This window comes from Egretta garzetta, unplaced genomic scaffold (genome assembly GCF_000687185.1).
Source record: "Egretta garzetta isolate BGI_Z169 unplaced genomic scaffold, ASM68718v1 scaffold204, whole genome shotgun sequence".
NCBI lineage: Eukaryota > Metazoa > Chordata > Aves > Pelecaniformes > Ardeidae > Egretta > Egretta garzetta.
In genome coordinates, this window is record NW_009259424.1 from 1,111,596 (window position 1) to 1,136,526 (window position 24,931).

A 24,931-nucleotide genomic window follows, 5' to 3' on the forward strand; every position below is an offset into this window, starting at 1 on the left:
TGTTGTGGTGGGTTGACCCTGGCTGGATGCCAGGTGCCCCCCAAAGCTGCACTCTCACTCCCCTCCTCAGCTGGACAGGGGAGAGAAAATCTAACGAAAGGATCGTGGGTTGAGATAAGGCCAATCAAATCAGAGTAGATACCTGCTCCACCGTGGGCCTCCGTGGGCTGCAGGGGGACAGTTGCCTCACCATGGTCTTCACCACAGGCTGCAGGGGAATCTCTGCTCTGGCACCTGGAGCACCTCCTCCCCCTCCTTCTCTGACCTTGGTGTTCCTCTCACATAGTCTCGCTCCTCTCTTTTCTATTTATGTACTATTGGCAAACTGATAGAAGAATTAGAAGATTTACATAATCCGCTCGTAAGTATCGTAGTGTGAGGTTCTATGAAAAGTTCGTCATTTATTTCAAGGCTGATTTGGAAAAAAAGCGTGTATGCTGTATCAGTGTGGCATGTTTGTACTGAGATGGAGGAACTGATCAAAATAGCTGAAATGTGTCAGATTGCCTTATACATAACTGTTGGCTAAATGCATCATTTTGAGTCTTTATTTTTAAAGTTTTAAAATTATTTGGAAACTTCCAGGAGCAACATAGAATGTATCATGCTAGTGCTCTTTCTTACGCTCATTTTAGTGACGAATAGTGTATTTCAAGCATCTAGTGATAAGTGCCTTTATTTTGTGGTGGGTAAAACCGTACATACGCATCTTACTTTAAATGATTGACCTTGTACTTTTCCTTCTGTGTTTTGATAGCTGGATTAGACTTCAACATTTAAGTATAAATCAGTATGTATTAACATTTTGGCATTTCCTGTTGTTCATCACTCTCAGTAAAATGTATTGATTTAGAAACAGAGTATTTTGAAAACAGTTCTGGCTGATCAAGATTTGGGCAAGTGACTAAATACCTATTTCGTGTCTGAATATGTTGAATTCAGAATGTTGTTGTAGAAGGCAACAGAACTTTGAAAGTAACTGTTCGTAATGTTTTATTTCTGAAGAAAAAAACAATCTGTTTTTACTTACTTTTGGAAAATGTATGAGGTTTTTTGATGTGTTCATTTGAATTTTTACATTGCAGCAAGTGACAAGTTGTGTTGAGGAGTATGATCTGCCTAAATGTGGCCATACTTCTGTTGCTTATACACGCTTAATTTTCTACAGTGAAAGGAAAAGATGGTTCACAAGCAATTGCTTTGTGTTCTAAAATATTCTCTCAGTTTGACTGAAAAAGATGTGGCAACTTTGCAATCTTGAAATTAATATCGATGTATTGTGCGAAGTTAGGGAAATACAGCATGTAAAAAACCCAGCAATTTAACTTGGATTCTAAATGGTTTTTTCCTTTTTAATGCATACAAGTTAACTTCAAACTTTGTTTAAAGCTGATAGACTCCACTAAGATGCTGAATTTACTGTAAATGTTTCTACAAGTTACGTCACCCATTTTCCCTTGCGTGATAGGCCTTGCAGAATGAATAGTTTTGGATTTGTATCTTTTGTAGACAGTGCTTTGTATATGTGCGAGCATTCTTCAAGTCCTGAAATTCAGAAAAACACGTCACTGTTTGTTATCCTGAGTCAGTGAATGAGCCTGTTGGTTTTTCTCAGTGGACGCTGCCATTTTAATGATGATTTCCAGTAGAGGTCCAGTCTGATGCAGGGTAGAATTGAAAGAAACAGCTTTACAATTTCAAAGCATTTGAAAATGGAGAGTTTCAAAGTTGTTGTAAGGTAAGTTGTGTAACTTCTGAAAATGTTTCTGATTTTAACATTCTTTCATTGAAGTTTTTGGTTAATTTCTTGATTAAATTAATCAAAAACACTTTTTAAAAATGACTTGCCCTACAACAATATTGAAATTTTCTGGTTTCTTATGCTTTCAAGTAATCAAGCTGACTATTTCAGTCATACTCTGCATCATCTGCCTGAGGAGGGCAGCTGCCTGTCTGGTAACTGCTTTAAAATTTGTATTCAGATTTTAAAAGCCAAAGGATACTTTTTTTAATCATGTGAGTTTATATACTGTTGTAGTTCATCAAGAAAACTGGAAAAGAGGAAAAACAAGGATTAGTATCTGTTAATGACACAAGTTAATGGCAGGACTATTGTATAATAATACGGAAATAACAAGAACGTGATTTAACGTGAATAAGGTAATACTTGATAGCTGTGCCATGTTTTCATAACTGCAATTAACTTGTGACTCTTCTGTTTCTCAGGGCCCTCTTGTGCATGTATATTTTCTCTCCTTTCCCCGCAATTCCAAATTAATCAGACAAGGAGATAAAATAAACCCCAATTTCTGTTAAAGTTTCTTGTTCTGAGATATACTGTCATTTTAATGCAAATAATTTATTTGTTTAGGAAGGTGGGGTTTTTACATTTGGAGCTGGAGGCTATGGTCAGTTGGGTCATAACTCTACCAGCCACGAGATAAACCCAAGGAAAGTTTTTGAACTTATGGGAAGTGTTGTGACCCAAATCACTTGTGGCAGGTAAGGTCTATTCTGTGGTAGCAGTATGATTCTTACAAATAACTTAATTTTGTGTAAAACTTCATATACATGGCAATACGAAGTGGTTTTTTTCTTACCCTTTGTGGTTAGGGAAGACAAGGTGGTCTCTAACAAAAGATATTTAGAGACCTTACTGGGATTTTAAAAACATTCAATAGAAGAACTGAAGTAAGTTACACTGTTTGAGAGGCTCTGGTTTTCTAAACTGAAAGTGCAAATAATCCGTGTGAAAGTGTTGTTTATTGCTGTGATTTTATAATTTCCTATTAAAGAACAAGTGTGTTTGGGGATGTATGTGAGCATCACCGAGGATAAGTGTAAAATTTGGAAATATAACTTGTTTTGTGAAATACCTGTAATACTGTACGGCGCGGCAGTTCCTCGTGGGTTTTTACTCTATATTATAGTAGCACCCAAGAAATTGGAAAAATTCCCAGCACGCATGACAATGGTCTTGTCCAAAGATTTGCATTCTAAGAAGACAAAATGAGGAAGGCAACATAATTTTTTAAGAGTTGGGCGCACTTTGTTATTAGGGTTAAAGAACATGTAAATGTAAACCCATGTTACTAGCAGTTGGGTTGACATTGAGTCGATCCATTCCCTTTTACTAGCTTACATAAATTCAATATTGGTTCTTTCCAGGCTCATGGTAGGAGAGGAGGGCATCCAGAGTTGAGGGGATGGGAGGGGAAAAGAGATGCAGCCAATTGGGTAGAAACTTCAAATTGCTGAACGTCTAGAGATACGCTCTAAAGGTCAGACTGTGGCTAAGCACGGGTTCAAGGCAGAACCTGGCGTCTCTGTTCCATGAACTTTTCCATGGAATATTGCCTATTGGAGTATAAATGGAGTATTGCTAGTGGCAGTGCTTTGCCAGTAGAGAAGTGGAGCGTTTGATGCTACAGGACCTTTAACATACTGTTTGACACAATTCTTAGGCTGGCCTGTGCAAAGCATTGTAATGCTTAGGTCTTTGTTACTGAATTTTGTTTGCCCTAGGCAGCACACTACTGCGTTTGTTCCTTCATCTGGAAGAATTTATTCTTTTGGACTCGGAGGTAATGGGCAATTAGGTACAGGAACAACCAGTAATAGGAAAAGTCCCTTCACAGTAAAAGGAAACTGGCTTCCTTATAGTACTCAATGCCCAATAATCAAAGGTAAGCAACATCTCGCATATTTACTATTTCAATTCCTGTTCCTTTATGGTGTTTTACAAACCCTTGAGATTTAAACTAATTATGGGCTATAATCGCTTTCTTCCAAACTGTGTTTTCACTGTGCTCTGTTCTCTAAAGTCCATTTTTGCTGTAGGAAATAGATGCTTACTTGTGCTGTTGGGTTAGGTCCTTTGTTAGCATTGGAGCTAAAACTTAAGAGCTGTTAGTGTTTACCTCAGTTAAAGGTTGCCTTAACTTGTATTGCAAAGGTCTGCTTCAGCGAGGTTACGTAACGAAGGAAACTTTTTCTAACTGAGTGTTGATTGCCTTGTCTTAATCATTTCTCAAATTCACATTTTCAGTTGTCTTTTTTTTTATTCCTATTGCAGACAGTGAGGAGTGTTATTGTGTAAAGAGAATTTTCTCTGGTGGGGACCAAAGTTTTGCACACTACTTTTATCCACAGGTAACGAATTAAATATAATTTGGTTCCAAAGTCTTATTAAAGTCAAATTTTAGTTTTCTGATGCATTTTAAAAGATTTTCATATTGAATGTGCATGACTACATTGTAAAGTTTGCTAGAGATTGCGGAAGTACAAGACAGGTAACTTAGCAATTCGAGGACTTGGATCCAGCTACTGAGTGTTAACTGTCAGTAAGCTCTTGAGGCTTTTTGGCGTAAGCTTTTTTTTTTCCCCAAGTGATGGATTCATGCACTTCTTTTCCTTTCATAAAGGAAAAGGTGGTTGAAGATTTGAGCTCTTCACCCCTGCTCAGCCCTCCTCAGTAACTCCTGACTGCAGCTGTGCTGTCTTCTGCTCTGTAGTCGTTTTAGCATACTACAGTGACGAGGAAACAAATGGAGCTTTTTTGCTAAACATGATAGGTGGTGACATAGTTTGTTATGTGACACAGTTTTATGCTAGTCTTAAAACTTAAGTTTTAAAAGGACAAGAATTGATTTAATAAATTCTAGTCTGGGAAAAAAGTCTAGAAGGACTTTACAGTAAAAATGGCAGCATGGGAGTACAATGGAGAGGAAATGCTATTAGAGGACGAGTTGGGAGGAAAAAACAAGATATATGACTGCATTTGTATAGGGACTATTTCCAGTATAGCCCAGCAGTTATTAGACCATAAGGATTAATGAAGCATTAAGAGCTGAGTATGTGGGTGTGAACTAATTTGGACATGAAGAAAAACAGATTTTAGTGGGGAAACATGTTGAGAAAAACTGAGTACAGGTCAGGCTTGCAGCAACCCTGTGCTCCCACAGCCTGATGTGGTTGTACAGAATCAACAATTTTTCTAGGGTTTGGTTTTGGTTTTTTTTTTTTTTTGGTTTTTTTTCCCTTAATTCTTATTGAGTTGTGATAGATATTGCTGTATTTGAGAGGCTTGTTTAGCAGGTGTAGACAAGAAAAATTACCGATAATGTAGGCTCAAAACTTCTCTATTAAAACTTTCTCAAAAACTTTCTTCTGTGCAATTTTCTAATCACTGCAGTAGTTTTGGACTGACTAATTGAGGTGAACTGGAGACTGTATGAATGCAGTTATTGTGGCTTGTTCTGTACAGAAAGTATTAGCAACAGATGAACTTTGATGCTGCAAAAGTATCGCTTTTGGTACTCCTTAGTTTGGTAATTTGTATTGAATTCTTTCCAAGTTATGTGAGTACTGTACTCCTGGGACTTGTGTGTTCTTGCCAGTTAAGGGGTCTCAGCCAAAAGCTGTTTGTTTTCTCAAGTTAGTTTTTGGGCAGTTCAGTTCCCTGACTTGTTTCATGGTGGGTTTAAATGACACTTCTGCTGGACACAAGGGAAACAGCAAGAGGGTTTCTCATCCTCATCTTGTAGGATGGGATCGGAAGTACTGATTTTGGGCAACAGCTAGTCATCATTGTACTGAGTCAGCTATACAGCTATACTGCACCCTTGGGGATTTCAGTTTCTTTTTCCTAGTTTAACCTTATTTTTGGTGCTACTTGCTGTCTCTTTTTGAACCAGTTCTCCTACTCAAAATGGTGGTCTTGGTTCCGTTGTTCTTACTATTAGAAATGTTACTGGAACTATTTCGGTATGAGCAGCACATCAAAATGCAGCTTATCTGATGATGCAGTAATGTTCAGAAAAGCGTGATTCATTCCCAGAGGAGTCTGATGGAAGTGGGGTGGGAGAGCAGCTGTCCAAAAAATTGAATGGCTCTCTTTCTGTATGCTCACAGTCTGGCAGGGAGCTAACTGGCTCGTAGTGACTAGAGAGAAGAGGTGCTTGCTACTCTTGGGTAAAGCTTGTTTAGTGTTCATTTTCTAGAAGAATACTTGTATGTTTAGGGAGCTTACCACGAACTAAGCTGTGGTGTGAATTAACACGCTAATCTAGATGTTTTTAGTGTATGCTCTGCTTTCATAGTGAATGCAGAACTGCTAGAATATAGTAAATTTATCCTTGGGCTTATTTCGCAGTAGTAGTCCGGGTAGGTAAATTGTTGGTCAATGAAGAGATAGAGGTCAACCACAGGATTGATTTTTTTCTGGAAATCAATTTTGTGTGCCTGATTCTTTATGCTTTCTTTTAAAATTTAGAACATGGTGCCACCAGATGATTTTAGGTATCCTGACTTTTTGAAGCAGATCTGGACTGTGAATGAAACATTTATTCAAAGGTTGCTGACTTTCCCATCTGGAAGACTTCCTGTAGAGATAGCTAAGTAAGTGGTGTTGAGGAAAGAAGTTGTCTTTCATAATTGTATTTACGAGTTGGAGAATTAATGGAGTTTCGTACATACATGGCAAAGCTATTTTTAATTACCCATTTTATGTGCAGAGCTTTTGCTGTGCTTGCATTGTCATGCTTATCAAGTAGTTTAGATCCTTTAGTCTGTGTCATCTGTCACAGTTTATATGACGTATTATACGAGATTAAATTAAGTATCTAGTTGCACATTGAAAAATAACAATACATGCAAAGGAATACGAGAATAACTCAAAGATTATTGCTTCTACTTTAATAAAGGAGAATGCGAAGAATTAAAAACAAATTGCAAAACTTGCTTTGATTGAGCTGTTTTAAGCACTGAGTCTCGAACGGAGGTTTTATCTAGTGTTTAGTTGGGTTAGAGTTCCATCCTATGCACAGTGTAATTTATTAGGGATTAAATATAGGTTTTTTTAATTGCAAATGCTAATTTGTAAAAAGAAAACAAAATAAATGTAACTTATTTCATATGAACAATTACAGTGAAATTGATGGAACATTCTCCTCAGCTGGGTGCCTGAATGGGAGCTTTTTGGCTTTGAGGTAAGTGGTCAGGCATTTAAACAAGTATTCCTGTGAACAGAATTAACGGTGGCCACCTTCCTAATGTCTCTTCTTTCACCTGTATCACCTCCCCAGTATTTCCTTATCTTAGTGTTACTCTGATACCCACAGTTTAAACTTCTAGCTCCTTTACTGCCATATGGTTTGTCAGCTGGCCCGAATGCAGCGTGTCTTCTGCCAGTCTTTGGAAGCGTGTGCCACCTGGCTGCTACCATGTAAGCCAGCAAAACTCATTACTTCTCAGCCACAGTTTGTATATAATTCAGGGGGAGTATATTGCACAGGCTGGTTTAGATACTAGTGTTTTTACACGATCAATCATCTTACGGTTAGAGAAGATTTATTTTTTTTTTCAGTTGCTTCCAAGGTCATGTAAGAAATAGAAGTCTGATACTGTGATCTCTTGCGTTGTAATTCCTTAGAAAGTACAGCTAAAAATTCAAAGTGGAAAAAATCCTTGAGCTGCTGAGAATACAGGATTCAGTCTTTTTCTCTGTATTTTTTTTTCTTGCTGCAGCAATGATGATCATTATAAAACCAGCACTAGATTCTCAGGGGTTGATATGAATGCTGCTAGACTACTTTTTCACAAACTTATACAGCCTGACCATGCTCATATATCACAACAGGTTTGTGCTGCGTATTTTCTTTATGTTTGGGATTATCTTTCTGCATTACACCTATCCAGAAATACTATTGTTATTCTTGTTCTGACCCTTTTGATAACTTTCTTTATATCAATTTCAAATATGTAAAATTGTGTTGTATTGTGTAACACAGCAGCATATTGTACATGTCTGTATTTTAATATTTAATATACTGTCTTTTTCCTAATTGCATAATAGTCTAATTTAAACTCTGGATGGTTGTTTTCTAGATTTTTTTTTTCTCTAGATGGGCATTTCTTTGAATTCACAATTGCATTAAAATAAACTTAATTATATGATGTGTCCTAGGTGGCAGCTAGTTTGGAAAAGAACCTTATTCCCAAATTGACCAGCTCCTTACCAGATGTTGAAGCTTTGAGGCTGTATCTCACTCTACCAGAATGCCCATTGATGAGCGATGCAAACAATTTCACGACGTTAGCTATTCCTTTTGGAACAGCTATTCTGAACCTAGAAAAAGCTCCTCTGAAAGTTCTTGGTAAGAACCTGAATTCTTTACTGTTAAAACTAAGGATCTCCAGATGAAAATGTATAGAAATTCCATCAGTGAAGACATGGTCTTGGCAACACCTGCTGTGTATTTACAGTTCTATAGAATTCCCCACTGAGAAAGTTAAGGGTTAACGTTGCTTGCTGTGTAAGAAAACACCTATTCTGTTGCTTCTGGGTGAGTTAACTGGCCATCCCTATGAGTTCATCTGGTATTGTATTTTTTGGATTGAGTCCACTTGGGAGGAATTGAACTGTGTAGTTCAGTGTATTTGATAAGTGTCTTCGCACTTTAAAGTGAAAATTATGTGGTCAGACAGCTAACAAGCTCTAAGCAATTTACAAAAGTGTTGCAGAGGAGAAGTTAAATTGTCTTTGTTTTGACTACAGCACTGGATTTGTTTCTTCTGAGAGGTTTGTGTTTTCCCACTGATCCTAAGATAGGGTCTTCAGATCTGCAGCTGAGAAGAGCTCTATTTTTTTAACTCTTATTTCCTTACGCCTTCTTATCGTGACTCCTGTCACCTGAAATTTGGCTTCAAGAGTTGAGGTTTCAGAATATTTCCTATATAATTGTTATCTTTTTGAGAGGGTGCTTTCTTCTTCCTCAATTATTTTTTGCCTTGTAACCCATCTCTTGTGTTTTTCAGTAGTTTTTGGCGAGAGCAAAGAAAAGCAAACTGATAATTTCTTTGAACTGGATGTCTTTTTTTGTGTTGCTTCACTTTCCATTGCTCTCTGGACTGTTTGCTTAAGTCAAGGTTTCAGGGTTTGAGCCGTCTGGTTTTATGTCAAAAGTTAGTGAGACTGTTGTGCACTCTGGATGAACAGACAATTTAAAGAGTTAGTGTGTAACAATAGAGCATTTGCATAGACGTTTCATTATTTATACAGAGAGTACTTTGTTTTCTAAAAGTCTGCACCACTTGCTGTGTTAAACTTTTTTTGAGGGGGGGAAGTCTTTTGGCAACTGACAAGTTTGCTCTAGCAAAACATGTTTTTTAGTTAAAAGGATAGCATAACATAATGTTGTAGTGGCAAGTACTAAGTTTGTGTGTTCACCATTTGTTGACAGAAAATTGGTGGTCTGTACTTGAACCTCCATTGTTCCTCAAGATAGTGGAACTCTACAAGGATGTTGTAGTCCACCTCTTGAAGTTGTGCAAGATTGGCATTCCAGCTTCCGAAAGAAGAATACTTACCAATTTTCTACACACAGCTTTCAGAGTTCTGGAAATATTGCATAGAGTATGTTTATGTCAATTTTAACCAATTACTTACCTGTTTTGTCAGCATCTGCGTGCTCTGTAGTTGTTAAAAGAAGTTAAGTTACTAAAGAGTTTAAAATACTTAGGCTTGCATCTACAGAGATGTCTGTAGTTGTTCCATCTGGACCTATGAAACATTGGAATTCTGGATTCCAATCTGACATGGTGATGGAATTACCTATATTCTTGGGAGCACAGACTGACCCAGTCAATTGCTTCTGTGAGGGTATGTTGGAAAGAATTGCCTCTTAAGCTTGAAATGATGGCAAATAAGATTACAAATGGAAGATAAGAGCAAGCTGTATTTTGAATGAGAAAGATCTGCACAGTTTTACCAAGGCAAACACTTATTTTCTGATTTGTTTATTCCATTTGTTAGTACTGTAACTTAATTCATGAAAACAAATGAATTTGTGAACTTTGAACAAAAACAGCCTAAATCATTTGGAGTAAGCAGACTGTGCACATCACAGTGTGTTATCTAATGGCTGCTGAGGTTTTCCCTCCCACCCACTATTCTTTTCCCCTCTGTAGTTTATTCTGGTCCTATGACATTTTGTGTTTATATGCCAAAAGAGCATTTTAGGTGCTCCTTAAGGTGCTGGTCAAGTACTGTATTTGTACAGTCTAGCAAAATGGGTGCACTTGTCTGAATAGGACCATTGTGTGCGATACGTAACGGCCCTTCTCCCCAGGCTGTCAGAAAGAATGGAAAATATTTCTGCTTTGGAAGTTGGAATTTCTGTGCTATGGTTTGCTCAGCTTTTCTTTATTCTTTATGGAGACCATCAAATTAAGGCTCAGAGTAAGACTGTTCAGTAATTTATCGTGTTAGAAGTACAAGATGTCCATTACAGATTCACATATGGAAAGCTGTTGATATATAATAAATGATTATTTTGCTGCCTTTAGAATGTCTGTCACTGCTCAGGCTTGCAGTAGCTGTAAATCTTAACAGCTGAAATTGATCTTAAAATCTTAAAGCCTCATGGGTAATTGTAGAGTTGTAATGTGGCTCTCCTAAGTTCCTTTTTTTGATATCCAACTTTGACTAATATGTAGCTACATTGTAGAAGTAGTTAAACGTGTTCCTACCCTGCTGCCCAGCTATTTATATTGGTATAGTCTTAATAATGAGCTGGTATGGACTAAAGTAGGAGGAAAAAATGGGGCAACATATCTGGGGTATTTCACAGATTTAGTATCTGGTGGTTTGCAGGGTGGTGGAGCTATTTTAGAAAAGTAGACTTAGATTATCTAGTTATAAAGACAGAATTGGGGATCTTGCTGTTTTGGCAGTTAATGGTGCTTGACAGTCCTTGGGAAAAGAAGTGTGTGTAAGGAATTTGTGGATGCTTCTGGATTAAAATTACACTGTAGAGATAAGCCTTTTTATATAAAAAGTTGTTTTTCCATGCCTCTCTTTCTCTAAGCTTAATGTTTTTAAATAGAAACTTGTTCATCTGATCATGGGTGATAGAGATAGTATTCATACTGTTATTAAGAATAGAGTTCTTGAATCATAGTTCTTAAACTTAGGCAAATACAGGAACAAGTATTTGTTCCATTGTATACATGAATATGTATATATGTCACTGTTCCTGTGAGGTCATACCAAAGTGGCAGCACTACATTGTGCGATGCTGTATGCTCAGTTAATCTTACTTTTCTTTGTATCTTTGGGTTTCTGAATAATCCATATATTCATGTCTTTAACATTGTATTTTGCATTCTTGTAGGCACCGTTGTTTTTCTAGAATTTCTTTAATAGCTGGGTATCTGTGGCTGACATATCAAATGCTTGAAAAACATGGAAAATGTCCTTTTGAAAACTTATACAAAGTTCTAATAAAATAATAAATTACACTTCTTTAGGTAAATGAAAGAGGACAAGTCATACAGTATGACAGATTTTACATTCATGAGATACAAGATTTGATAGATATCAGAAATGACTATGTCAACTGGGTCCAACAGCAGGTATTTGGAATGGTAAGTTGCGTTGGGTTTTATTTGGGTCTCTTTGTGGTTTTCTTTTCCCCCATGTTTTGTTCTGGTTTAGAAGCCTCTAGATTCTCTAAATATGGGCACTTTCTTTTATTAAAAGAATCTTCACAGGTCACTGATGCTGAACAGGCTCCCTGTAGGTCAGGTACTGGCTAAGGAAGAATTATTAAATAGGTGTGTTTCTTGTAGGGTGTCATTCTTAGGACTGACGCTGTTCAACATTTCAATCCATCAATTAAAAAGTGGTTTAGAATGCTGTCAGTTGATAACTTGCCATGTCAAAAAAGTTAGGAAAGTGATAATTCATGATAGGAAAACATCCAGAATAACCTGAATTGCTATATTAAGGTAGGCTCAGTCAATAAGAAAGCTGAAACTGTCTTGGAAAACCAAGTCTAGAAGCATAATAGGGAGTTACAGGGGACAGATAACTAACACAGTTTTCTACTTTGAGTATAGCAACAAGAACTGAGATAATTCATTCCTGGCTCTGTAAACAGAAGAGTGGTAAGTGGGAGTAAATTAATGACTGTGCAGAGAATTAGTGAGTTGGATAGGATTTTGCCACACAGTTCTTTCACTTATGCTTTGAAAGAATATTGAGTAAGTTAATACGCTTTCTCTAGCCACCCAAATTTTTTTGCAGCAGTACCTGAACGGTTCTGAACTTAGGAGACCTACTTTTGCTGTATTTTAGGAATACAAAGCAAGTGATGCTACCTACCAAAGAATTAAAATTGCAATGTAAATAACAACAGCAGGGAGACGGAGGAGCGTAAAGAAATAATGAGTCAGTATTGGCAGTCGTGACAGACATTTGTTTTGGCCAAGCTTGTCTGAAAAAATAACTGATGTGTGATGTAGGCTGGTGTTGGTAGCTAAGAGAGGTGGTATACTAAACGACATGTAGAAGCTAGGGGTAAGTATTGCAGGGCCTTGGAACTAGAGACAGGTTGTATATTTGGAACAGAGAAGGGTATGCCAGTGAAGGGTACAGAAGTGGTGGAATTTGAAAGATGATGACCTTTGCAACTCTGCTTTAAATGGATGTAAACAAGCCCAAATTGTGTATGTCATGATCAGAGAAGAAAATACTGAGCATGGGAAAATGAAAGCTGGAAAATTGCTTTGTAATGAAAGTCTTAAGCTCCATTTGGTAATTAAATGGGAAGATTGAGCAGTAGCTTGACGTTACTGAGAAAATACTAGATACAGAATTTCCCTTTAATCATCATTATTTTGTCATGCATTTGTGCAGTTTCAAGTTCAGCAGAAAAAGTTATTTTGATAAAAAGTTATATTTATTACAGGACTGAAAGAAATTCCATGGCCTTAGTCTGATCTTGTAAATGGTTTTGATGGCCTCTTCCTGCCTTCATGTCCTCTAGTTTCCTGAGTCCTTGCTTTTAAGAAGCCCTGTTTGCCTATTGAACCTGTAATACTGAATCAAAATTTCTTTTGCTAGTGTAACTTTTATTGTCATAACTTGAGGCAAAACTGTTTGCTCAGTTCCTTATTTAAAACATGGAGGGGAAAATACAGAAGAAAAGAGAATCTCAGAAGTACTCAGAGTATTCTTGGAGAGAAACTCAAAAGAAAAAGCTTTTACTCTTTCAACAAAAGAAAAATGAGTGGGGAAAAACTGAAGGTACTAAATAATGAACTGTTGATTTGAAGAGGTGTGCTTGGGATAAAATTTAAAGGAGTTGGGAAAAACTTTGAATTGGGAATAAATAATGGCAGATACAATAGAAGTACAAAATTGCATAAATCTGTTACAAATGGGGTGCTAGCATCTGATGTTTGCTCTAAGAATTAGGGGTAGAGATAGAAGGCAAAATATTCTGGACATCACTTTCTGTGAGCCGTGGATGTCTACATATTTGACTTCTGAGTCTCATATATATCGTCAAATTTAAAATTTATTAGTTTGTCATTACCTTTTGTTCTTTTTTAGTTTTCTTCCTGCTGGGTGGAAATGAACTTAGCTTTCAGCACAGGATGAGGAGGGTGACATGGCACTAGATGGATAACTTAGTTTCTTAGCACAGTTGATCTAGCTTGTTGTGGAAGTCACCACACAATCCCAGCCACATGTATTGGTCTGTCTCAAATTTCCAGAGTCAGTTGCTTTTCTCATACCATACCTTATCATAGACCCAAATGATTCTTGAGACTTTATGATAAAGCAGTGGGGTTGTTTTGTATTTTTAAATTTTTACTCATTAAAAATGTTTTGCATTTAATTTGACATGCTACAGTCATTTGAGAATGAAAATACGTAGGTAAAAGCAAATGTCATTTGTTAGTGTATGGAAATAAACATTTAAAACGTTTAATTTTTTGCACCCAAGAAAATGTGATACTTTAATGGTCCTTTTTTTTAAAGACTGATATATAGTGTGTTGAAAGGCTTGGTTATGTTTGTTAGATTATTTAGAGTGTTTATGGTTGATATTTATTTCTCAGTAAACATTCTTTTGGGGGGGAAGCTTGTAGCTAAGTATTTTTAATTCTACATCAGAGATGAATAATTAATGCAGACACTAATGCTGCTTTTTCATCTTAATTATTGCTACCTTTGTGCAAATGCTGTCATAGGATGTCAACCATGGATTAACTGAGGTAAGATTGGTTGCAATCTGATTTCGTTTGCAGAATGTAAGGAAATCAGAAATATGAATGTCAAGGATTGTCTGATATGTTCTGTTGGGAGTAAAGCTTTAAGTTAGCATGGCTGTAATCTGAAAAGGTTTTTGAGAGGCAAAAATACATAATTCTTCTGTGTTGCAAATTCAGAGCAGCATTTGAAAACAAGAACTACTTTGATACCTACTAGCTGTAATAAAAGTTCCGAAGTTAACACATACTAAGTGAGAGTGTTGTTTGTGTGTGTTGGGTTGTTTTTGCTGAAGTACTAAACAATTGAAAATCTACTTAACTTTCCTAAGATGCTTTGGTCCTGCACTGACAATGAGTAAAGACTTCTTTCTCTTTCCAGTAAAATAGATGTATTAAATGAGTACTATTACAGTGTCTTCTTTAACCATGATTGTGGTTTTCAAATAAGCAGAGATATGACATGGTTCTTTTCATTCTAGTTAACAGATATTCCTGTTACAATTTGCACATACCCATTTGTTTTTGATGCCCAGGCAAAGACAACTCTCCTACAAACAGATGCGGTCATACAGATGCAGGTAGGAGTCTCAGGTTTTAATGTTAGGATATTTTTTTTTTTATTTTATTTTAGCTGGGGGCCCTGAGGGGTTGCTGATGGTGGTGGTTTTGTGGGTTTATTATTATTTTTTTTTTTTAAACTGTAATCTCTCTATTCTATAAGAACAAGGGATCTAATTTTAATCTCAGGGTATATGCTTGATAGAAGCTAGTCGGTTTGGGATCTCATTGAAATTAGATTGTTTAATAATTGCAGAAATTTCAAAGGAACTTCTTCACCTTTCATTAATGATATGGCTTTTTTGGGATGTTAACAACCTACTGGACAGATATAAAAGCAAACAAACAAATCAACCACCGCCCCCAAGCGAAAAACAACTCCACCTCCCATATGAGCAGACTTTGAATGATGGATGTGTAGAGCCTGGAGCTGGACGTCCATCTATCTTGTTAGAGGCAGCAGCCAGGAACTTCTTCACCTTTCATTAATGAGATGGCTTTTTTGGGATGTTAACAACCTACTGGACAGATAAAAAAGCAAACAAACAAATCAACCACCGCCCCCAAGCGAAAAACAACCCCACCTCCCATATGAGCAGACTTTGAATGATGGATGTGTAGAGCCTGGAGCTGGACGTCCATCTATCTTGTTAGAGGCAGCAGCCAGTTACAGTTACTTTAAATTTATTATCTTGATGGGACTTAGGAGCTAGTGCTTTTCTTAAGATTGGTAGTATCAGAGAGGCAACATGTTGGCACCATGCAAATATCTAGCACATGCCTAATTTCTCATTTTGTCCATCGTGCCACCTTCAAAATGCTGCTAAACTCTGAAGTCTGACCGGTGTCTGCAAGGCAGTAGAAAAGAAGTGTGCCGCCTTCAAAATGCTGCTAAACTCTGACCGGTGTCTGCAAGGCAGTAGAAAAGAAGCTTCTCTTGAAAATCTAGCATCTGCTTGGGATAGTGGGAGTAGGTTTCCTGATCTTGCAGTTCGCAGAAGTTTTTGGCTCTTTTCCTGTTAAATTCAATTACATGTTACTCCTAATTTATTCACTTATGTTTTAACTAGAGACTTTACTAGAAATTAGATACTTGATACAAACAATTCTATATCTTGACTCATGTCTCTTGTCTAGAAGTAGATAGATACGCTAGAGTAATTGAGAGGATTTTCATGTGTTTTCATGCTTCTCTAGATAGAACTGAAACCAGTATGATGTGTTGAGCTACACTTTTGTTTGGTGTTTGGAATGTTTTTATAAACGTAATCCATACCTGTTCAGTTGCTGTAAGGGTATAATAAATTATACTCTTAAAAAAGGAAAGGAAGAATGGTCACTACAGGAAAAGCAAGAGCAGTAAGAGCAGCAGCCCTCTGCCATGTTTGTAGTGTTTAACATAGTAAAAGTTACTGTTCTGAGTCTGAAATTAAATGGAAGGGATAAGTCACGGGAAAAAAAACTAACTTGCTTTTGTAGTTCATAAAAACCATTGGTTCTTACGCCTTTAAAAATGTATATACACAGTCAATACTAACATTTGCTGAATTCAGGGAATGTTGAATGTTTCTATTAACAATATTAAATAGTATTAAAACACGCAAACTTTCAAGAGTTCTATGCCATTCAGAACATTCGCAACATTATTTTGTTTTTGAACAGCTGTAATACAAAAATTATAATACAACTTAAATAGAGAACAAATCACTTTTCATTCTGTGAATTAATTTTTAATGGATATTTTCATGCCAGATTAATATTAAACAGCTTACTCTTCATTAGATGAAGTGCAGTATTTTTGCTTCCTTTTGTTATCCAAAGTATTTTGACTGAAATGTCAAAAAATGTATTCTAAGACTTCCCTGAACATCAGCATTGATGAGGCTAATGGGTAAAGGAAAAATGTTTCCTGAGGTTAAATGTTTCCAGAGATAAAAGGAATATGAAGCAAATTTGGGCAAATTCAGTAGGTCTCATAATGGCTATTCCCATTCATATTTTCTGTACTTTTAAAGACAAGACTGATGGTTATTTAATGTTGACAGGAATCTTACGTTACCTACTGACGCTTTCACTTTGGTTTTTTTCCAGATGGCTGTTGATCAGGCTCACAGGCAGAATTTGTCTTCTCTCTTTCTGCCAGTATTTGAATCTGTCAACCCATGCCTGATATTAATGGTACGGAGAGACAATATTGTAGGAGATGCCGTGGAAGTCCTAAGGAAAACAAAGAATGTAGACTACAAGAAGCCACTCAAGGTATTATCAGTACACATCAATACACGGGCGAGTAACTGGGAATATTTTTGGACAAATGTTGTTTCACAATCCTTTTTTAATTCAGTGGTAACTGAATTGTGTGTTTCAGGTTATTTTTGTAGGGGAAGAAGCTGTTGATGCTGGAGGTGTTCGCAAAGAATTTTTTTTGCTCATCATGAGGGAGTTGCTGGATCCCAAATATGGAATGTTCAGGTATTATGAAGAGTCCAGGCTGATCTGGTTCTCTGATAAGGTAGGGTGCAATATATAGTGAGTAATTTTCTTTTAACTTACAATGTTTATATTAATAATGTATGAACATAGTAGTTTGTCATAGTTTTATTTCAAGAGGAGAAGCTGAAATAAGTATTCTCGAAAAATCTATTTTCTTCATTGTTGGATCAAAACTTTCCCCTTCTGTTTTTCCCCATTCCTTACTTACTCCTTACCAGTTGTCCCCAAAATAGACAAGTTTAGTAGGAAGAAGTGCCAGCCAGAGTAAACTGATTCCAAGAGCTGAATCAGTAAATCAAGGTGGCAGAGAAAAATTTTTGAAGTGGCATGTTGAAAAGGTCTTTCTGTGTTCAGTCACATTTATGGGTCTGTTTGGTAGGTAGTCATCTGGTCATACTTTCTCAAAAGATTTGATCACTGACTTTAGTCCTCTTTTAGAGAAAAACACTGACTAGGGTGGTTGTATCACGAATACCTGAATGTTAGTATTTCCACAGTTGTGTTTTAAGCCTTGGCTATTAACTCCAAGGGAATCAATAGTGACCTCCTCCTTCATTCTCCCAAAAAAGAATATTTTAAAAAATTGACATATATTTAAGAACTCAATAGTACATTAGTAAGTCATTGACACAACCAGAATCTTATTGCAGTACTTTAAACAGTATGCATCACTTGTAACACAAAATATGTTGTATCTCTGGATTGGATTTTTTTTTTTTTTGGTTTGTTGGATGTTTGGGGTTTTTTTAAGTAGAAAGACTTCTGTTTCCTTGGATTTCAATCTCTCAGCTGGTTAAAACTTTATCCTGTTTTCCTCTGTACTTATGGATGCATACATATTTAAAGAAAATATAAATGAAACTCGCTCAGATTATACTGCATTGTATGCTTTTGTTCTGGACTCTGCAAGATTAAAATAACTTCTTTATTTTAAACCATCTTGTCTGTTTTCTGTTCTTAGACCTTTGAAGACAGTGACTTGTTTCATTTGATTGGTGTTGTCTGTGGGCTAGCAATATATAATTTTACTATTGTAGACCTTCATTTCCCTCTGGCTTTGTACAAAAAGCTACTGAATAAGAAACCATCCCTGGATGACTTAAAAGAGTTGATGCCAGATGTTGGCAGGTAAGCAAGAAAGAAAAATGAGTGTTACTATGAAAATTTTTAAGTAAACATTTTCCTTTAAGAACATAAAGAAAATGTGGTATTTTTACACTAACAGGATAAACACCTCTGAGTAATTTGCACCCATCATGTCGTTTGAGAAAGGATGCATGCTGTTGTTAAACACCCCCTTCTAAATGGGTTTCATTAACACACAAGAATTTTAGGGAAAAATAGTATTTTCAAAACCTTTGAATTTTAGCCATTAATTTTATAAGCCTGAGTGTGAACATAGTTTTAGTTCTGAACAACTTTGTCCACCAAGGAAACGTTTTTGCTTATTTTAGGAACAAGTACATGCTAAATGTCTGCCCTTGAGTAGGGATTTGAATAGCACTAGCACGTCGGAGGTTCAAACAAGCGGAAGTGGATGTTTGCCTCAGTGTTGTGAAGTCTTCATAGATTCAAGGAGAAATCAAACAAGTTAATTGAAGAGTCCCTCAATGGTTATTAACTACTTGCTGCCTCTGGTTTGGGAATCCCTTAGCTGAAGTCTAGCATATGAATCTTCTCTCTTCACACCTTCGAAAGGAAGTAACACTGCAAGTAATAGCAAAATGATTGCTTGAGATTTCCCAACACTGCACAAGGTGCAAGTCCATGCGCTAATAAATGAAATAACAGTAGAAAGTTTTTGGTTTTGGTTTTTTAAAAAAAAAAAACAAACCTGGAATTATCAAAGCATAAAGAGTACTTCAGGAAAGTAAGTTCATCTTTCTTCCCACTGGTACAAGTGCTGTGTTATTTATTTTGCAGGGGAATGCAACAGTTACTGGACTATCCAGAGGATGACATAGAAGAAGCATTTTGTCTTAATTTTACTGTAAGTTTTATACAGTGTTTATGTAAGTGTATATACTGTAAGTGTTTATATAGTATTTCTTATCAAGCTTACACTGTCTATTATAACTGCTTCTGATGGAGTATTTAGAAGCATCAGCTGCTGATTCCCATGTGTCTGCCGTTCAGATTGCTGTTAGCTAAGTGGTGGCAGGAAGTACTCTACGCAGCAAATAAGATTTATACTATTTTTGTTTGTTTTAAATAGATCACTGTGGAAAACTTTGGTACAACAGAAATTAAAGAGCTTGTTCCTAATGGTGCTGACATTCCTGTAGTCAAACAAAATAGGTGAGTTTTATGGGTTACAGGGCAGTTCAGCGTTGCTATCTGCCTTAGGAATGTAACTGGGCTGCTATAAATATCCTTTGCCAAGCTGTTACACTAATGTTGGAGGAAAACCTACTTGTGTTTGTTTTTCCAAGCTGTTCTTATGTGTACTGTTAAAATAGGTATTGTATTTAAGGATTCACCAGCTGTGGAGAGGCTATCTAATTTTACTCAGAACTTCTAATATGTCTTTTTTCACTTTGAACTTAGAAGTATTTTGAAGTTCTTTAGGGTCCATTTTGACTGCTTGGTCTTCATTTTGTCAGATTAAAAATGGCTGTGGGTCCGCAGGAAGTTATATATAATTGGAATTTAGTGAGTAATGATGAAAACTTCAACCTAGATGCCATTATGTGTGGCATGCTCATGTATGAAATATTATTTCAGAGGAGTCTTCCCTTTGTAGAACGGATAAATTAATCCAATGTTAGATCTAAGTGTTATTGTCAGAAGAGTGTGTGAGGGGTGGGGTTTTCTTCCTTGGTCAAGGATCCTGTTACTTCTACTTACAAAAGCAGCTTCTCCCACCCTTTGCTACCTTTCTGCTCCTGGAGGATAGGTAGAATATATCTGGTGGTGCTTTTCTCCCTTTTTGAATACAGAATACTACCATTTTCCTATCTCTCTCTGTCCGTTCCTCTCATGTATTCCTGTCTGTTCTTTAATGTTCACGAATTCTTTGTGCTTTTACTTCTCCCAGAGTAAAGGGAGGATCAAATGGAAAGACCGTACTGTGAGAACAGAAGGCACCTAGGCCATGTTTGGTAGGAACGAGGGAGAAAATGCACCTTTAGGCGTGTTCCTAGAGGGCGAATATTTGGGGCAACATTTTCTGTAACTATCTAGGTCTGTAGTAGAGAAAAGGGTGATGATGGAAGATTCTGAGGGTGTCATAAACCTGCACATCACCATGTGCAGTGACCGTACCTCCCACAATGGAGTGACTTGTATCCTCCTGACTTATCCTACCATTAAGAACTGCAATCACCACCTATGCCTATCACACTTCGGTTTTTTTAATCCTTGGCTCATAGCTGAGGATTTGTGATACTTTATCTTAAATACAATAGCTCTGAAGTCTTCTGATGGTGGTTTGGTGTTCTGTCAGAAAGTGACAGTAAAATTGGAGTTGAATTACAAGAAAAGTTTCAAAGTGCCCATGGAATGTATTCTGCACTGTTGTCACCCATTGTCTTGCAGCAGTGAAGAATTCCTGTTTCTCAAGATCCCAATATCCCATGCTGCTTTAATTCAGTTTGAAAAATATTAACATAAAGTACAATAACACCAATTAGTTTATTATTATGAATTTTCTCTGGAACAGCCTTCCCTTCCACTGTTAGTATTACACAAGTTACCTGTCTCTCTGCTGATTACACAGCCTGCATAAAATGGGTATCTCATTGAGCGGGGAAGAGGAGGAGCGTGATTCCCCACTTTGCTCATCTCCAGTATTTTCAGTTCAACAACTGTAATAAATGTATCTTCAAAATGTGTTTAGATGATTCTTTGAATTATTGGTGATGTTACTGAAATACTGTGAATGTTGTTCAAATCCCATGGGTTTCCGCAGAAAATGTATGTTGGTAGGATAACTGTAATCTATAATCAAAGTCACGCTGCCAGTGCACACATGAACAGTGTTAAATAGGCTTGATGAAAATGGTAATTAAAAAAAAAAAATCATAATCATAAATACTGTGTCACATGAAGGAATTTCAGTTCTTCCCCTAAATGCTGCGGAAGAAGCTGTTTCTAAGAAGATAGGAGAGCTCCTTGTACCGAAGCACAGATAACAGGCAATCTGTTTTTCAGTCTCGTAGCTCCTTCGCACTGATCTTTCTACTGTATAGGACTCAAATGTCCATTTGAAGTTGATTTGCATTTTCAGTGCAGATATGGTAATCTTTTTTAATTAAAAAAACCACAACAGTGAGTTTGATCGGTTGGTTTAAGGACACTGCTCTTAACTCAAGCCTTTAAGCTGGTTGCCCATTCAGTCCAATTCACTGCAATGCATACAAATAAGAGAAATGTTTATAGTGCCTGAAATAAATAACACTCAATGTTACTGGTTTTCTGTGGCACATTATGGACTCTGATTATGGACTCTGTCTTGACGGGGCATGGAGGGGAAATACATTTATGTTCCATTTTTATTGAGGTTATCTTCACTGTGGTTGTAACGAAGCAGAGAATATAATGTATTAGGTTCCTTTTTGCTTTCAATGCTGTGTTCTATGCAGGAACAGCAACTGTTTTATTGCTAGAAGGGTAACATGCTTCCCCCCCCACACACCCTCAACATACTTCCTTTTTTTTCTTCTTTGTACAGGCAAGATTTTGTAGGTGCTTCCCCCCCCACACCCTCAACATACTTCCTTTTTTTCTTCTTTGTACAGGCAAGATTTTGTAGATGCATATGTGGATTACATCTTCAATAAATCTGTGGCTTCGCTATTCAGTGCATTCCATGCAGGCTTCCACAAAGTATGTGGAGGTAAAGTTCTTCAGCTCTTCCAGCCCAGCGAGTTGCAGGCAATGGTGATTGGGAACACAAATTATGATTGGAAAGAATTGGAGAAGGTAAGAACCATAGTTAGCTATTTGTTTCATATATTTTTAATTTTAAGATGCAAAAGCAAAATCCTGAAGTATCCTTTTGAGCTCTGTTTTAATTAATGTGACTTCCAGCCTTGATTGGATTGACTGTGTGTGAGGAACTTTTTTTTTTTTTTTTTAAATATCAGTGAATGAAGACACTGAAGTATTGTTTACCTTCCTGCTTAAAGTTTTTCCATCTAATTTCTGAAGGAAATAAAACTTACAAGGAGAGGAATTAAAATCCACAGAACCAAAAGGCAGCTGTAAAAATGTATTATATTAGAAGGGGGAAAGTGAAGAAAATGCACACAGTTAATAAAAGTAAATATTCTTGATTGCCAAAACTCGCTGTGAGACTTTGTTGCTACTTTATTGGGATTGAAAAGGCCTGGGAATACATGCTTCCATCCACGTAGCTGAAGTGAGCTGCAGAAAATTGACCACACAAACAGCATTCATTCTACTTTAACGTCAGATTATCTTGCTAGTTCTACATGTGAACAATAACCTCATTTCCTGCTCATTTTAGAATACAGAATACAAAGGAGAATACTGGGCAGACCATCCTACAATTAAAATATTCTGGGAGGTTTTTCATGAGTTGTCTTTGGAGAAGAAAAAACAGTTTTTGCGTAAGTATTTGAAACTACTTTGCAGAAGTCGGTAACTGAACAGGATCACTGTGATTTCAGGCTCTTGCTATAAGAAGGCAGACCTAAATATTTGTCTATAATGATGTGATTAACTTTGGAAGAAAAAAATCATAGTAGAAGAAATTGATTATTAGCATGCCTCTGATTTTGCTGGGGTTGTCCTGAATAATTCTGAGTGGTGGGCAGTTACAAGATCACAGTGGACCAGAGCAGTATTAAAAAAATAAAACAGAACAAAAAACCCAAACCCAAAAAGCCCCAACAACCTAAACTGCTAGTGTCATTTGTCTGATGACTAGGATTTTTTTCTGTGTTTTGACATAAGGTTCACATCCTCCAGGTTTTTCATTGCATATAGATAGATTTTTGGGGTTACAACTGATTGTAAATACCTCAAGGTACTGATATGAGTGTAAATGTACAGGGAAAAACCAAAGTTATGGAAGCTTCCTGTGAATGAGCTTTTGTTGAGACTAGATCATAGATTAGTTTCCAATTCAGATAAATTTCTTATTGAACAAACTAATTCTGTGTATTTACAAGGTGCTTGCAAATGCTCAGTATGGGTATAGCCAACAGATTTTAAATAACAAATTCTGATGTGTTAGGAACTTCCTACTTTTCGGGTTTTTTTGGTAGGACTGTTTGGTTTCCTATGCTAAAATAAAATGCTCTCTTTTATGTATTACTTGTTATGTTACAGTTAAGAGTTCATATGTCGGAGATCGGGTTAAGTCGTTATTCCCTGTTTTTCAACCTTCCCAGAAAAACTCAGTGTGAAAAGCTAACGACTGCTGGAATAATTAAAAAGTTCACATAACGATTAGAACTGCATGTATGACATATACAATGTTAATCTTAAACTACTTTCAAGACTTTGTCTGTTTTTTTTCTTGGCAGTGTTTCTGACAGGCAGTGATCGTATTCCAATTCTTGGAATGAAGTGTCTTAAACTAGTCATCCAACCAACAGGAGGCGGAGAAGGTTATCTTCCGGTAGCTCACACTTGCTTTAATCTTCTTGATCTTCCAAAATACACAGATAAAGAAACCCTAAAATCTAAGTTGATCCAGGCTATAGATCACTATGAAGGTTTCAGTTTAGTATAACTTCAGAAATGAGAGTTCTGTGTAACGTGGGATCATTAAACTAACTTTTTGTGTCTTTCTTGTGGTGGTACATTCAGTGGATTAAATGATGGAGTTGATAATATAACTGATTATTTGCAAAAATGTTCAGTGGTACGGATGTTCATGGGAGCCAAAAAACATTTACAAAAATGAGGAACTGTCTTAATACATACCTTCTTGTACAGAACCATGTGGATTTTGCCATCTTACAATAAAAACGAGAGTATTGTGAATGGGAGTCAAGTTTCACTAACATGAATTAACATTTCACCTTAGGCAAACAATTTGGCGTGTGAGTGCATGAGAGACTTGCTTAAGTTTTTCAAATCACTTAGGAAGAACGTTTAACTTTTTCCCTGATAAATTCACTTGGTAACTTTTCATTTTGTAAATAATAAATTTTTGTGATAAAATAATTATGTTCCAATAGCAGTATGGTTTCTATTGCTTGTAATTGAATATGAGCTTATTTTATGGCTTTTAACAAAAAAGTGACTACTCTGATTTCTGAAGATATATTTTTCTGGTTTGTTTTAAGAACCTTAATAATGAAAGTGATTGTTTAAGAGACATTCATCTCCACGTTGTACAATCCATGAAGCAGTCACTTAGTGCCGATACAAAACTGCATACAATGGCATTTTTAATATGTGGATGGACAAGCTGACTTAATACACTGTTTTATTTTTAAGGACTGATTCTGTAATTAAGTGGACACAATTTCAAAAGAGGTTGATCTATCACTTGAAACCTCTGCAGCCATGTGTCAAGAATACAGCTTAAAAGAAAAAGATGCACCAGACAATTGTTGCTGTCAAGGGTTTAAACGTTTATTTTTAAATGCTGAAAGCGTAGTTTATGGTTTCTAATAGAATTTTCACTTTTTTCCAGATAAATGCATTTGAAATAACTCTTTAACACCCCTCTCCCCTTTTCTTAAGATTTTATTTTTAGTATAATTGCCCTGAGAAGATTGTGCTTAGCTGGACACTTTTGGATTTGACTTTTCCTTCTCTGGTTAAATTCCAGATTTTGTGGTGTTAATGCATATGTGACTTGCAGCTGTGAAACAAATATTTATTTTTTTTAGAT

At 36.5% G+C, this 24,931-nt stretch overlaps 1 protein-coding gene across 3 annotated transcripts in view; it reads left to right on the forward strand.

The window, feature by feature from the left end:
- The window catches only part of HERC4 (HECT and RLD domain containing E3 ubiquitin protein ligase 4), a 36,156-nt gene extending 11,225 nt beyond the window's left edge, over positions 1–24,931 (forward strand). For all 3 annotated transcript variants that reach the window (XM_035892523.1, XM_035892524.1, XM_035892525.1), the window contains exons 8-26: positions 2,372–2,502; positions 3,526–3,686; positions 4,076–4,152; positions 6,275–6,399; positions 6,930–6,989; positions 7,528–7,639; positions 7,967–8,156; positions 9,243–9,415; positions 11,311–11,427; positions 14,044–14,067; positions 14,544–14,642; positions 16,714–16,881; positions 16,991–17,134; positions 18,077–18,243; positions 19,039–19,105; positions 19,331–19,413; positions 21,855–22,038; positions 22,586–22,688; positions 23,610–24,931. In XM_035892523.1, coding sequence (XP_035748416.1) covers positions 2,372–2,502; positions 3,526–3,686; positions 4,076–4,152; positions 6,275–6,399; positions 6,930–6,989; positions 7,528–7,639; positions 7,967–8,156; positions 9,243–9,415; positions 11,311–11,427; positions 14,044–14,067; positions 14,544–14,642; positions 16,714–16,881; positions 16,991–17,134; positions 18,077–18,243; positions 19,039–19,105; positions 19,331–19,413; positions 21,855–22,038; positions 22,586–22,688; positions 23,610–23,818 — 2,394 coding nt within the window. In that variant the 3' untranslated portion in view covers positions 23,819–24,931. The remainder of the gene's footprint in view (positions 1–2,371; positions 2,503–3,525; positions 3,687–4,075; positions 4,153–6,274; positions 6,400–6,929; positions 6,990–7,527; positions 7,640–7,966; positions 8,157–9,242; positions 9,416–11,310; positions 11,428–14,043; positions 14,068–14,543; positions 14,643–16,713; positions 16,882–16,990; positions 17,135–18,076; positions 18,244–19,038; positions 19,106–19,330; positions 19,414–21,854; positions 22,039–22,585; positions 22,689–23,609) is intronic.